The sequence below is a fragment of the Dromaius novaehollandiae genome, chromosome 2 (genome assembly GCF_036370855.1).
Source record: "Dromaius novaehollandiae isolate bDroNov1 chromosome 2, bDroNov1.hap1, whole genome shotgun sequence".
NCBI classification, from domain to species: domain Eukaryota; kingdom Metazoa; phylum Chordata; class Aves; order Casuariiformes; family Dromaiidae; genus Dromaius; species Dromaius novaehollandiae.
In genome coordinates, this window is record NC_088099.1 from 84,173,672 (window position 1) to 84,186,806 (window position 13,135).

Sequence of the window (13,135 nt, forward strand, 5' to 3'; positions counted from 1 at the left end):
AAACACACAGGAAAAAATACTTCTGTTGCTGATCAAACCATTTGCAGGTGCCTCTTATTTGAAGCTAAAGACACTGAGCAGCACTCTGTTTGCTGACATGATATTGTATGGTAAAAGACTTCTTTGTAAAGAAAGTTCACAGAAAGCGGTTTTAACTGACAAAGTCTTTACTGGTGATACTTGACATCTGTTTTTAAAGAACCTACATTTTTAGGATATTATAGCTCAGCTGCTTCTATTTATATTTGATTTAAAAGTTTCTCTCAGTCAACTAAGCAGGTACGCAATTAAGTATTCTGACATCTCCATGTCAGACTAACCAGCGTGCAGTCAGTTCAACTTTTACTTCACTTTGTATAAATTTCTTCATAGCAGATTTCCCCTGCATACACACATCATGTCTTACATTTATAGAAAATTTCCCTTGCAAAAGAACGGGTGTTACTTAAAATGTGTGCTATTAGGTGCCCTTCAGAAAGTCCAGAAACTCACTGGCTTAAACACAATGTTACTTCCACAAACCATAATTATGGTTTAAAAAAAAAAAAAAAAAAAAAAAAAAAAAAAGTAATAGGAATGCTGACTACGTATTTGTTGGCATTGTTTAAATATATATGTATATTTGGATGTACAAACAAACGAAGAAAAAAGAGTGTCCTATTAGGAGACAAGAAAGATGTTCTTAGCTATGCAACTCAAGAAAGCTGTTCTGACAGAAAAAGCTCAGAGGGCATGAAATCTTTCTAATAGCTATGTTTTGACTGGGGACATTTTCATGAGTCTGTGTACAACAAGCTAAGAGCATAATGCAATCCTCTGTCATGTAAAGGCAAAAGCTAGTATATTATCAGAAGAAAGGTGAAGTCCATACTACCTAAAAAAAGACAGAGACAAAGACTGAAAAGAGTTCTTTTCTCAACAGAACCACTGATACTCTACTGAAAATACCCAAGTAAGTCATTTCAAACAAAGCATACTATGACAGCAGGGCTTTTAGCATTTTATTTCACATCAAGTATTTTATAAGCTTATACAACTTCATTAAAAATTTATAGAACATGGCAATGAGGAAATGTCTGCTTTACTGCAAATAAAACCATTAAAGGAGAAATATTTTTAACCCTAAAAATAGGTGCAACAAAAACACTCAAACATGAAAAAAATTACAGTAACAGTAATGCAATATTCAAAATATATATAGTTAATGAAAGATTAGGGCTCATTTTCTTAAGCCTGGATATTCATAGGCTGCCCTGACCTACTCTATATAACATTCACAGACATGATGTTTCCAAAACATTAGGCATAGACTCATTTACCATGCCTGCGCACACTAATCGAACTAAAAATCAAAACCAGCAAATGCATACAGTATCTTCTCTTCTGGAAAGCATCTGGGAGGTGCTTATAAAGAGAAAGATATTTACAGTATGAACTGCCCACTCATCACAACTTCTTGAGTCATTGCAGACTGGGCACTGCACTTCATTTCGAAAACTAGTCTGCAGTAAACTTTTGAGATGCAGTCTGGAGCTAATTACAGTTCAATGCCATGAAAATGTGCTTAGAGGGATTTTACAGCTTTCATCTGCCACTCTGTTATCATTGGCCAGCACAGTGAAACATGGTCCCAGTGTACTTCTCACCTCCTCTCCCTACCTCCTTTCATTAGGCTTTTCATCTGCCCCAACACAGTGCCACATTCTTTTTTCTGTAAAGACTGAAGAATGTTTCTTAGCTACTTGCTCAGGGGACCCCAAACCTACATCTTGGAATTCCTAAAACAGATTTACAGATCATATATTCCACTCATTCTGCCCAGTCACAGACAGGGTGACAACAGCAAAAAGCAGCATCACAATCATATTTAAAGAAAATTAAAAGATGAACTGCTTAACTGAAACATTCAGGTAACACTAGATCAATTAACCTTGCTCACAGAATAATTATATTACCATGTGATTATAAAAAAGGGATCCATTACCTGATATGTAACTAAAAGAGTATAGCATATTCTACACATGAGTATTTGCACTCAGTAGCATTCGACACAACCAACACTCCTTCAGAGTACAACTGTATGCTGCAGGGTTTTGTGGCAAACATATTTACACCATTCAGAACAGAATGGAAAGAAAATACATTCTCTGCTACAATTTTTTATTTTTCTGCAAATTGACCCTGGCAAAGATTTGAAATCCAAACTTCTAAAAATAAAATCTGAGCACAGCTCTAGTAAATGTGCCTTCCTAATACCACTGCCATGTCAATCACATCTTGATAATTCATTCAAAATGTCATTGAAAGTTGAAAACTGCAAATCCTAGCAGAAGCTACTGAAACAGAAGATTAATAACAATGATAAAGTTGATAGAGTCCCAACACTTTTATCAGTTTGTCATTAGATACGGACACAACAGCTAGAGCTGTCAAAGGCTCTAAGAACTAATACACTTATATCTTAGGCCATACTTCAAAATCATAGCAACTCCACGCTTTCGAGACACCATTCCTTACTTCCCTGCCTCATTCTTTGAAGTGATATGTAGCATTCCAGCAAACCATCAAGTCTCCAGAGCTAGCTATCACGCACTATATAAGTTTCATTCCACACACTTGGTACCTTATGCAGTACATAAGTAACCAATACAGCATGGGCAAGACATTCTAAAAGCACATATGGAAAAGTAACTGGAGGAATGATATTAATTGGCATTAATGTCAACTGGCCCAGTCCATTTAAACTCGAGGTGCACTCTTGAAATTATAAGACTTGAAAAAGATCATCGAATTCCCTGAATTGCTAATATATCTTCAGTTGGACAGCAGTCAACTCAGACTCATTCATGACATGAATGCTATGTAATAAAAGTGTAAGGTTGCTTCCAGCATACTAGGTGTTTCACAGCATAGGTTGCTGTGTCCATCATCATCTTTTAGAACAAGCAGGCCAAACTAAAAAGATTTTTTTTTTCTAGTGATATTTACAGCACTAGCAAATTTCCTAAAAAAATTGAATCAGTCAGGTTATATGAAGGTAATGACTTGAACTCTTTTCCAAATTACCTAAAGTTTCAGCTTGTTTTATGTACAACACGGAGAGGCAAAATTACAGGTGATGTATGCAAGACTACTAGCAAGGAACTTTTCTAAATATAGATGACAATATTAGCTCTGTCATTCTTGGTTAAGGCACAGAAGAGGTCGATTTTTAGAGGTATCTGGTACCTGCAATTCCTATAAATGTAAGGATTAGAAGTTCTAAACACTTCTAGAGGTCTGCTTCCTCACAGCTAAGCATCCAATTACAAGTTGCTGTGAAAAATTAGAGGTAGACCCTCCTAAGCCTAAACTTAGGTCACTCCTAAGCAATTGGGTCACTCCTACGAGAAGCTGGATAGGGCTTATGCTTAAACCGTAACATCCAGCACTGGACATTGTTTGGAGCATGTGTTACTGTAAAAAGATACAGGACAATCTTTCTATTCTGCAAACAGAACATAGCTGTGATGCTTTAATGTGATACATCCCTCTTTTTTTCAGTTTTATGAAACCAACAGAGGATACGCTTTCAGCATCTCCACTCCATTTGGGCAAGAATTTCAGTAGAACAGGGCAAGGGTAAACTCTAAACATTTAAATTCCAAAATTTAAGCAACACTAAGCACATAATTTAATATGCATTCTACAGTAAATACACCAGCACATATGCTGGCTTCTTGTTTTTCTGTGAAGAGGCTTTGCACCGAGCAGTAATTACTCTTGGTCTACTTCTGTGGTTGTCTTCCCCAGTACCATATATCTCTGGGTCACCAATCTGAGAAATGTGATAACTTGGAGCATGTTATGTTTGCCCTTCAACTTTGTATGACCGAGCTTTCACTACCTGTCTGCCATCCTGCCTGAGGGAAAGATGGCACCCAAATCCAACACAGCCTATTATCGCTACCACTTAAGAAACTACATTGCTCTCTATCAACATGCCTCTTCCGTTTACTTTATTTTTTGTCATTAGATACTTCCTGTTTAAACATCTGTCCCCATGATGCTGCCACAGAAGGGACCATTCAAATGTTTTCTGGGACTAACAATCCCCCATCTTCTTCACTCACCTCCTGTAAGCTAATGTCTCTAAAATGGAGATGTCCTGGAGTTCCTTGAGGACATTATCTCCTTTGCCACAAGGGATCCTTCTGAGTAAAGGGATGCAGATGTCAGCTTGAGAGTTGATTGGGGATCTTGGAAGGGACTAGGAAAGCAAAGGCAACCAGGGAGCTGTGCTCAAAAACAAAGGCTCCCTGACTATCTTTTCAGATACTGAGGACAACAATGACTCCCATCTACATCTCTGGAGAAGCAGAGAGAAGAACATAACTAAGTTTTGCCATCAGAGACATAACCATACACAGGTTCTTGGATGCAACCTTCTCTTTGTCATCCTGTCTCCAAAGCTTTGCTGCGCTCCCAGGGACACACCATTTTCTCTGCCTCAGACTCCATTTGTTTCATGCTCACTTTCATCCTTCATTGCCAGGATAACAGCAATCTAACCTAAATTAGGTTATCTCTTGCCCAAAAACCACTCTCCCATTCTGTCTGATTCCTTTCCTGCCCAAAAAAGGTATGCAAGAAAAGTAAGGGTTCTCTGGCTCTGAAGGAAATACTTTTCCGTCACTCACCCTGAAAGACATTAAGCAAAGGCTACAAAAGGCAGCATATTTTCCTTTCTATCACACTTTTCTCAGCCTAGTTCACTACCTGAAGCTAACTCCATCTGGTGCAAATAACCAACAAAAGGAAGCCAAACTGAGGGGAAAAACATCCTCCAAAAGTCAAGGAAACTATTCTCCAGATGTTGATAACTGTGTCAACATAACTGCTTATATCCAACTCAATCTAAAACATGAATTTCACTGGAATTTCTTCAGGGAAGCTGCAAGGTCTGGATAAACTGTGGCCTAATAGAGAGTAGAATAAATACATAAATAAAAAAAATCTAAGTAAACCAGAAAGCAGAGCATTTCCAAGCTGTCAGCAACTGGCAGGAAAACTTGTGCTGTCTTCTGGCTAAAAAAGGGGCAAGTTTACAGTAGTGAGGTCTAGCCTCCTTAATCAGCTGACAACCGGACACTGCCAGTAATATGCTAACACAGCAGGCACACATTGCCTGAGATAGCTGAGGTAACTTGAGCAAATGGAATGGAGCCACTGGGATCTATTCCCATCTTTCCAAGCAGACAGAAAGGCTTGACAGCCAGAAGAAAAAAAGAAAAAGAAAAAGAAAAAGGAGACAGAATGAGAGAGGAGTAATGGTCTCCTTTACAGTTCTGTGGTGATAAGAACTGAAGGAATTACACTGAGCGTGTTGTCCTGATTCTGCTTTGGGAGGTCTGCATTGTTGCCTCTCACTGAATCAGCAACACTTCACTACTGTGATGCTTGAGTGCCATGTGCTCAGCCCCCCTTTCTATTACTGTAAAGGAAGACTATGATGAAAAGGCACAAGTCCAGTAAACTGAATAACCAATGGACTAAGTGGAAGAAGGCTCTCAAACATGACAGCATTTCTTCAGCTGTGTCAGACATAGTTAGAGCAATTTACCAGATAGACAATGGAAAGAGCTATTAAAACCAAAGTTCTACATTCAAGTCACACAAAATAAATGTTTTATTCACAAACCTTACATGTTTACTCCATCCCCTTTTCATTAAGGAGAACAGTTTCTTTTCCACAGAGTGGTAGGAAAATTAAACCAAAACAAACAAACAAAAAAGAATGCCCGTACCTGACCATAATCTGTCCTGAATACGACGACTCCTTCCGCACAGGAATGAACAGTACTTGGATAATGCTGATCATTTTCTCGTAACCAGACCCGAGACCCCTACGATAAACAATAAAAAAAATAAAGTTACAGATGGCATAATTAAAAGCTGATCAAAGAATTCCACTCAAACATTTTTCTTAACAAATATTTATCAGGCAAAATGAGAGAAAACAAAAACAAAATCCAAATAAGGAAGTGAAAGTACAGAATAAAATAATTTCTTAGGAAACATTTGTCAGTTTCTACTGAGACAGGTCCCCCCACCCACCCCTGAGAAGTTCCTAAATGCCAGCAAGAACAGCTGGAGCTAATTCACTCAGTCATGTGCCTCATATTAGCACACGTAAAATTACAAAGTAGTGTCTGACTTTACACACATTTTAAAAGATCTTCCTCAAAGCTACCAGGCTTGCTACCTGTTTATTTTCAACCTCTTCTTGGTTCAGTGCACTTTCACCCAATCATCTGTACAGTCTCCATTTCACATTTTTTCTAAACCACTTTGACCTTTATACTGTCCTCCTCTCATGGCTGCACAAGAACTTAAGATAAAAACAAAACAAAAAACATTAGCAGGAAAAGTGACAGAAATAATAATGTTTAATTTTTAGAGCTAGGGAGGCAACCGAAACACAATCAACCACCTATGTCTATCTATTAAGACAGGGTAGGCTCAAACTATTTTAATTTCCACCTGGCTATTCACAATTTTTAAAGGTAGATCCAGCAGCCAGAAAGTAGAAATGTCCAGTACTGAGAATAAGAAGGGAGGTAGATGTGAGAGGGAGCCTATTCTATGGGAGGAGGGAAATCTACAGCTGACAGCATGGTTGTAGTTGTAGTGAGACTACTGAAGAAAGCGGCCTCAAAAACATCACATTACCGATGCCCATGGAAGTTGCTCCAGCGTAGAAGCAGCCTTCAGCTGCCATGAAGATATTCAGTAGCAGCACCCTAATGGTCTGACTGTAAACCCAAACTACACTGCCATTCTCCAAAAATGGGCAGCAGGCTCCACATCAGAATGGCAGTATTTTGGGGGTATTTACAGAACAGTTTTTTTCATCAGAACAGACAAATTCTCTCCAGAGGTAAAGGGGTGATAGAAAAGGATTAGGAAATACCGGTGAATTTGGGTGAATGACCACTTAAGACTCAATTTGAATAATTAATTTTACATCCTAGCATCCAGAGACTGCCCTCGTATGAATTTCTATGCATAGAAACTACATTTACAAACATTTCTAAAACTTGGGGGAAGCGGGTTCCTTGAGGACAATCAGGAGCACAGCCTTTTATTTGTTGTACACTTTAGGTGAGTGGCCCTATCGTAGAGTTCAGCCATGTTATGAGTTGGATACCCTTAAGATTATGTTGAATACACATTATTCTTGTTTCTGTGTCATAGCAGCATCAAGAAGCAAAACAATGCTGTCATGGAAAAGAAACTTTTGCTGTTTCATGTCTCTGAATAGTAACAGCTTAACTACATATAGAGGATTATATAAGAGCATCCCTGGCCTTTTTTCCTTCCATCTTTTGGCAAACTGCATTCCATTTTTAAATGCTGTAAGTGCCTACAGAGCTGTACTCCATTTTACCTTTGAAACCTCAAGCCACATGGTTTCCAGGTTTATAGCAAATCTAAGGCAGTTCAAATGCAGGATATGTCAACTTGAAGCACAGGGTCAGTGCAGAGCAGAAAGAGTACATGGTGTTGAGAAGGGCAGAGGTGAGCAGAAAGCAGAGAGCTAGCAACTGAGAAAGGCAAGAAGGAATAGGGGAACTGAACAAACAGTATGCAGAGGACACCCAGAAATAGTAAAAGTGAGAAAGAATTTAAAAATTTAATCCAGTGATAACAAGTGGAAAGATTTCCACCAAGCTCATCGGGTCTGAATTAGACTCTGGCAGTCCAAACACCCTGATGTCCAAGGTACCTGTTTTGTTTTTAATATTCTCAGGCAGGACTAACACTCTCATACTGACTAGTTTAAGAGCACCTTTTACTTTGTGTTTTGAAGAGAGAGAAAGGCTGAAGTGAACCAGACATGCTCCAACAGATACAGAAGTCTTTTCATCCGTGCAATGTTTCAGAGCTACCAGACGTTTGCTTCCACAGCAAGCCATTCATCTTACATTTTCTCTGTTACATTTCAGTTAAAGCCAATGAATAGAAAAATAGGAATTTCCTTCTATGTCTAAGTACAACTCGGATTCAAGAGTGATGACAGCTTTGAAGATCACATCCTCACTATTCAGCAATTTTTTACCACAACGACAAGTGCAGGGCACAAAGGCTTTTTCATGCTAACTACTGAAGAGCACAGCTGTTACCATCAGCAAACAGTCCCTAAAAGCATCCCCCCACTACCACCACCCCGGAGGGAGTCCCTCCCTCACACACGCAGTGCTGGCTCCTGCCGGATCCTGTTGTTCCCATACGGTTGCGTGCCCTTTTGAAGTGAAACGTCCTGCCGGCTGAGTGAGCTGACGACAGAAGCAGGCCGGAGACAGAGCTGACACTTGCAGCTGCCTCTCAACCCAACGAGCTCAGTTCCCAGCAGCCAGCTGCTGCCCAGGAGGCACAGCCACCTCCACCAGCTTGCCAACTGGCTCTTGAACATTCACATTTCCGTTTGCTCCCTATGTACACACAAGCCAGCCAGATGCACACATGCCCCCGGATCAAACACAAGTTAAAAGTGCACTGTGTCCTCTCACCGACACACATGAGCTAAGGTCACTGAGTCTATTAGAGCTGAAAGGACAGATAGAAGTGCAAGAAACACTGCTTCTCCCTGCACAGCCATACTCCCTGACAGGTAATGCAGCAGACACCTCCTTGCTGCTACCTCCAAGACTGTCTCCTAACACAAACCAATTTCTGAAGTCCCCCTTGTAACAAGAGGACTTTGAGAAACTCCTTTACAAATAAAGAACAATCTGCTATGAGAAATGTGTGTGTCAATGTGCTACATATGCAAGCGGTGTAAAATATACCACCTAAATGTGCCCACCGTGCAAGAGACATCACGTATCTACCAAGGACATTTTACCATATAAATGCTCAGAGCAGTTAGAACAAAGTATTTTTCCTCATTCTTTTATATCCTTTGCCATATCATTAAACCTGTGTATCAAACAAATACTTATAGAAGCATTATGAGACATAATACTCCTAAATTAACAAAAGAGACTAAAAGAAAAAGAATATTGAGCCTAGGAAACAACCCCATTCAACCTGACAATCATTGTTTGAATAATTTTTCTGTTATTAATGGAATCATTCTGGCATGAAACTGAAGTAACACAACATTGTTCAGATCACAGCAAACTTCTACTTGGCCAGGCTCCTCTGTCTTGACAAAACGTTCTCACAGGAGCAAGGAATAACAAAGCTTCCCCTCACCCTGCTTCTTTCCCCTCCGTAAATAACTGGTTTTGTTCGCAAAGTGCAACAGCTTCAATGAAACTGATTGACATTGCCAGATTCTGGAGACCTGATGACTAGAGGGGTGGAGGCATGTATTACAGTCACCACAAGCAGAGAAGGGAATTTGGCCCTGAATTTCCTACTTCCCAGAGAGATGCTTTAGCCAGTTTATTGCTGGGGCAAGAAGCATCTGTACTGCTCAGTCTCCACCTTGCCCTTTGTGAATTTGATCCATCTAAATACACCAACAAGTAGCAAAACACTATTTGCCAAAATGCAGACATGATAAGTTCTTAGAGTGCTTCAGTACAACCAAAATCCTGTCGTTCAGCTAGTTTATTATTTGCCAAGATCTCCTGGCTCAAGTGACAAGAAGTTTATGTTTTCAAGGGCAATGAAAAAGCTTATAAACATTAAGCCACAACAATATTTCCCAAAACCTCAGCATTCAAAATAGTCTTTAATAAGAAGAGTGTTTTCCATCTTGAAATGAAATTATTCATTCTCTTTCTGACTATGAAGGAAAAAAAAATGCCTGCACAGAAGTGTTCACTTGGTTGGACAAGTCCTAATAAAAACTTTTTAAAGTGAGTATGAAACGGTTTGATTTAAACAAGTGTACATTGTTAAGGGTCAATAGCTGCTATTCAGAGAAGGCTGAAACAATGCAGTTCACAAAACCTGAGGCATTTGAAATGCAAATACGAAGTGTTCTCTGGCAAGGTCGTTCAACAATACAGTATCTGTCCACAGGCAGGGTGCACTGCAAGACCTTCCACTGCGTGGCGGGGCGGGGGGAAGGTGGTCTTCCTAAGGGATCTGGAACATGCTCCACAAGTTAAAACTGTGTGCTGTGTGTCTAGCTAGCTATGCAAATATCCTACAATCTCTCTGCAATATACAAGTTATTCACAAGCCAGTTTTGAGAACAAAATCCTCACTAATAATTAATTTATGGAGAAGATTTAAGATACACTTCAGTCAAGTCCTTGGATCTACAAAAGCTGCAAGTGAGGCTACTTTGATTAAGGAGCTCGGGTTTACTTTTGTTTTGTAAATCTCGAGCAAGTACAAGGAACTGTGTTTTGAAACTGCCCACTACCTCTGGCAGTTCATTTTAGAAGCATGTCAGCACCTCTAAAGAGGGTCTGTATTTTTAGTTAAACTCCACTAAAGAAAGTTAAGTTAAAAAGTACAAAAGTTCATTGAAATAAGATTCTGAGGTGTCCTCTCTGAAGCACACAGAGCCTTCAAGTTATCTGCAACTGAAGAGAATAATGCTGCAAAACACTAGAAGCTCTCAATGCGCAGTGTGAAAGTAAACATCCTTACTTTGAGGGAAAGTGAGGACTGACCTGCAGGATCAAGCCTTTGAGCAAAGGCAGAGAAACCAACCTGTTTTAGTCCAAAGGCCTATTGGATAAGTGTGAATAATTGCTGATGATTAACTAGAAAGGCCAACCTCTGTATCTATTGGAGATATAGGCACTGCAGCCTATGAGCCAGGCAACTGCGAAAATATCAGCACAAGACTTGTATAAGGAAGGACTCCACTGAATGTACATAGCAGTGCGCATTGTTCTAAAACTATTTTTAGAGGAGAAGCTTGATAGTTTTGTTACTTTAGAACTCCCCGAGAAGCAATTTGACATAATGCCATTCAGCTATTCTGTGATGGGGTGGGAGGGGGAAATCAAGTCAAGAAGCACATATTAAAGCCCAAGGGTTTTTATTTCAGCGAAGTGAGCTTGTAAAAATATTTGGAATAGCATTTACAGAAGAACGGCCATATGCCATCATTTCCATAGCAAAGGGAGAGGAATTAAGTTTGTAAATCTCACAGCTGCAAGACCACCTAAAGTTGTCCCTGGTCCTTCTACCTTACAGATTTTACTGCTGAAAATGGAAACACTACTACTTGTATTCTGTTCTCAGAGAGGCTAAAAAGCCTTTTTCTCTTTTTTTTTTTTTTAACCTTCTATTGTAAATATGCTCTGGAAATCGCAGAATTAGCTAAGCAGTTTAAGTCAATCAAGTAAAAAGGCAGAGCGCTTTTTGCAAAACCATAATTAACAAGCTAGATTTCGTATGCATACAGGTTGTATGCGGAAAAAGTAACTGCCTGTACAATAATTACATTTTTATATATGTTTTTTATATATACATATATATGCATGTACCATACAATAACCATGTCTTCATCCAAGTCAAAATGCTACTCATTTACATGTTATAATGTAAAACCAGTTGACTCATCAACGCTCTTGTTAAAACTGTTCTAAATCAAAGACGATGAATGTAGGTTATGCTGCATCTGCCATCCAAAAAGTATTCCATCATGAGGACTCAGCAAAGCAAAAGGAACAACAGCCAATATGTATTTAGAGGACCTTCCATTTATGCAGTCCAGTCGCTTGCCTATAAATGTAAAGTTTGAGACAGGTAGAGATGACATTTAACTAAGCTAAGTTAGCTAAACCTAGCTAGCTAAACTAAATGCACACTTATCTTCGTTCCTCCTCTCCACTAATTGACACATTGATCACAAGGAGAGCCACAGGAAGAAAGCAGCTTTCCAGACAAAATTGTAACTTTGCTAATTTCATGTTAATAAACACCTTTGCTTGTGAAAATATTGACTTCACTCCTACTGAAAACTCTCCAGGATAGGATCCAAACTCTTAGCATGCTGGGTGCATGCTAGGCTAGACCAGGTTGCCAGTCGGTGGCAAACTCTCATGAAGCTCACTGGAAGCAGGATTTCATCTCTTTCACTGACTTCAACTCAAAATGAAGTGTTCAGCCTCTTAAACAGAAAGCCAGACCTGTTCCTCCATACCTAAGCCCAGAAAAACAAACAAGTAGCAAGGGCTATTTGTCTCATGTATTACTTTGTAATTTACAGTATTTTGCTGGATCTAGATCCCCTTGTTAGGAATTCCCCAGCTTAGGCTTCCTGTGCTCATCAACAAAGACTGATTTCAATGGTGACTGAAATATTAAGTACAAAAGTCTGTGTACACAACCACTGCACAACTTATGAAAAGGAAATAAGTTAATATTCCAAAAATCACTTTAAGATAATGTTCCTACTAAGCTCTGCTTCTCTCCAGGCACCCTCCCACTACTCTGTTCAAAGTCAGAAAACCTGCCGTTTTCTTTTGGAGGAGGTAGGGTAGGTAGAGATGAAGGGAGTTGCAAAGAAAGAGTAACTTAATCTAAAGTCTCTGCAGTCAGTGAGAGACAGCACAGCTCTGGGAGGTACTTGCCTATTTAATCTGAATCTAAGTATCTTAAACTCAACTTTGTTAAGTGACTAAGCACTCAAATCTAGGCACATAATTAATCTGGCTGAATGGAATCCAAGTTATTTTCAAACGCTTACGGCACTAACTACAATTTCCTTAGAGCACACAGGAGTAAATTACTGACACCTTTCTCTCAGCAAATTTAATTCTGCCTCCTAAGCTATACTGCTTTATTTTACTGTTTTAAAGCAGAACATGAAGATATTTCCACGAGAGAGAAGGGCTGCTTAGGGGGTTCATTTCATGCAGAATAAAATCTCCTTGAAAACTGAATGTTTCTGTTGCCTGTCCAACCCCCACACCAGATCAAAGCACCAGCTCTTCAGCTTTTGAGGTCTGGGCAATAGCTGCTTAATAACCTTGAACAGAATCCATCTCCTTCTGTTTCATTAATTAGCGATAATGCAGCACCAATGATAGCATGCCGCATTAAAAACAAGCTACTCGATTAAAACATATACCATTACTGCTGTGGACTTGATAGGAACTGGAAGACATTTTTACCTTCTCTAGCCTTTTGAATATACCAGCACTTCTTACATAATGTTATGGACAAGACTGCT

General features: G+C 39.4%; 1 protein-coding gene across 1 annotated transcript in view; it reads right to left on the bottom strand.

Moving 5' to 3' along the window:
• Positions 1-13,135, bottom strand: part of MYO10 (myosin X) — a 171,051-nt gene that overhangs the window by 129,907 nt on the left and 28,009 nt on the right. Inside the window, exon 2 of the mRNA XM_026121851.2 lies at positions 5,787-5,885. Within this exon, the coding sequence (XP_025977636.2) occupies positions 5,787-5,885 (99 nt within the window). The remainder of the gene's footprint in view (positions 1-5,786; positions 5,886-13,135) is intronic.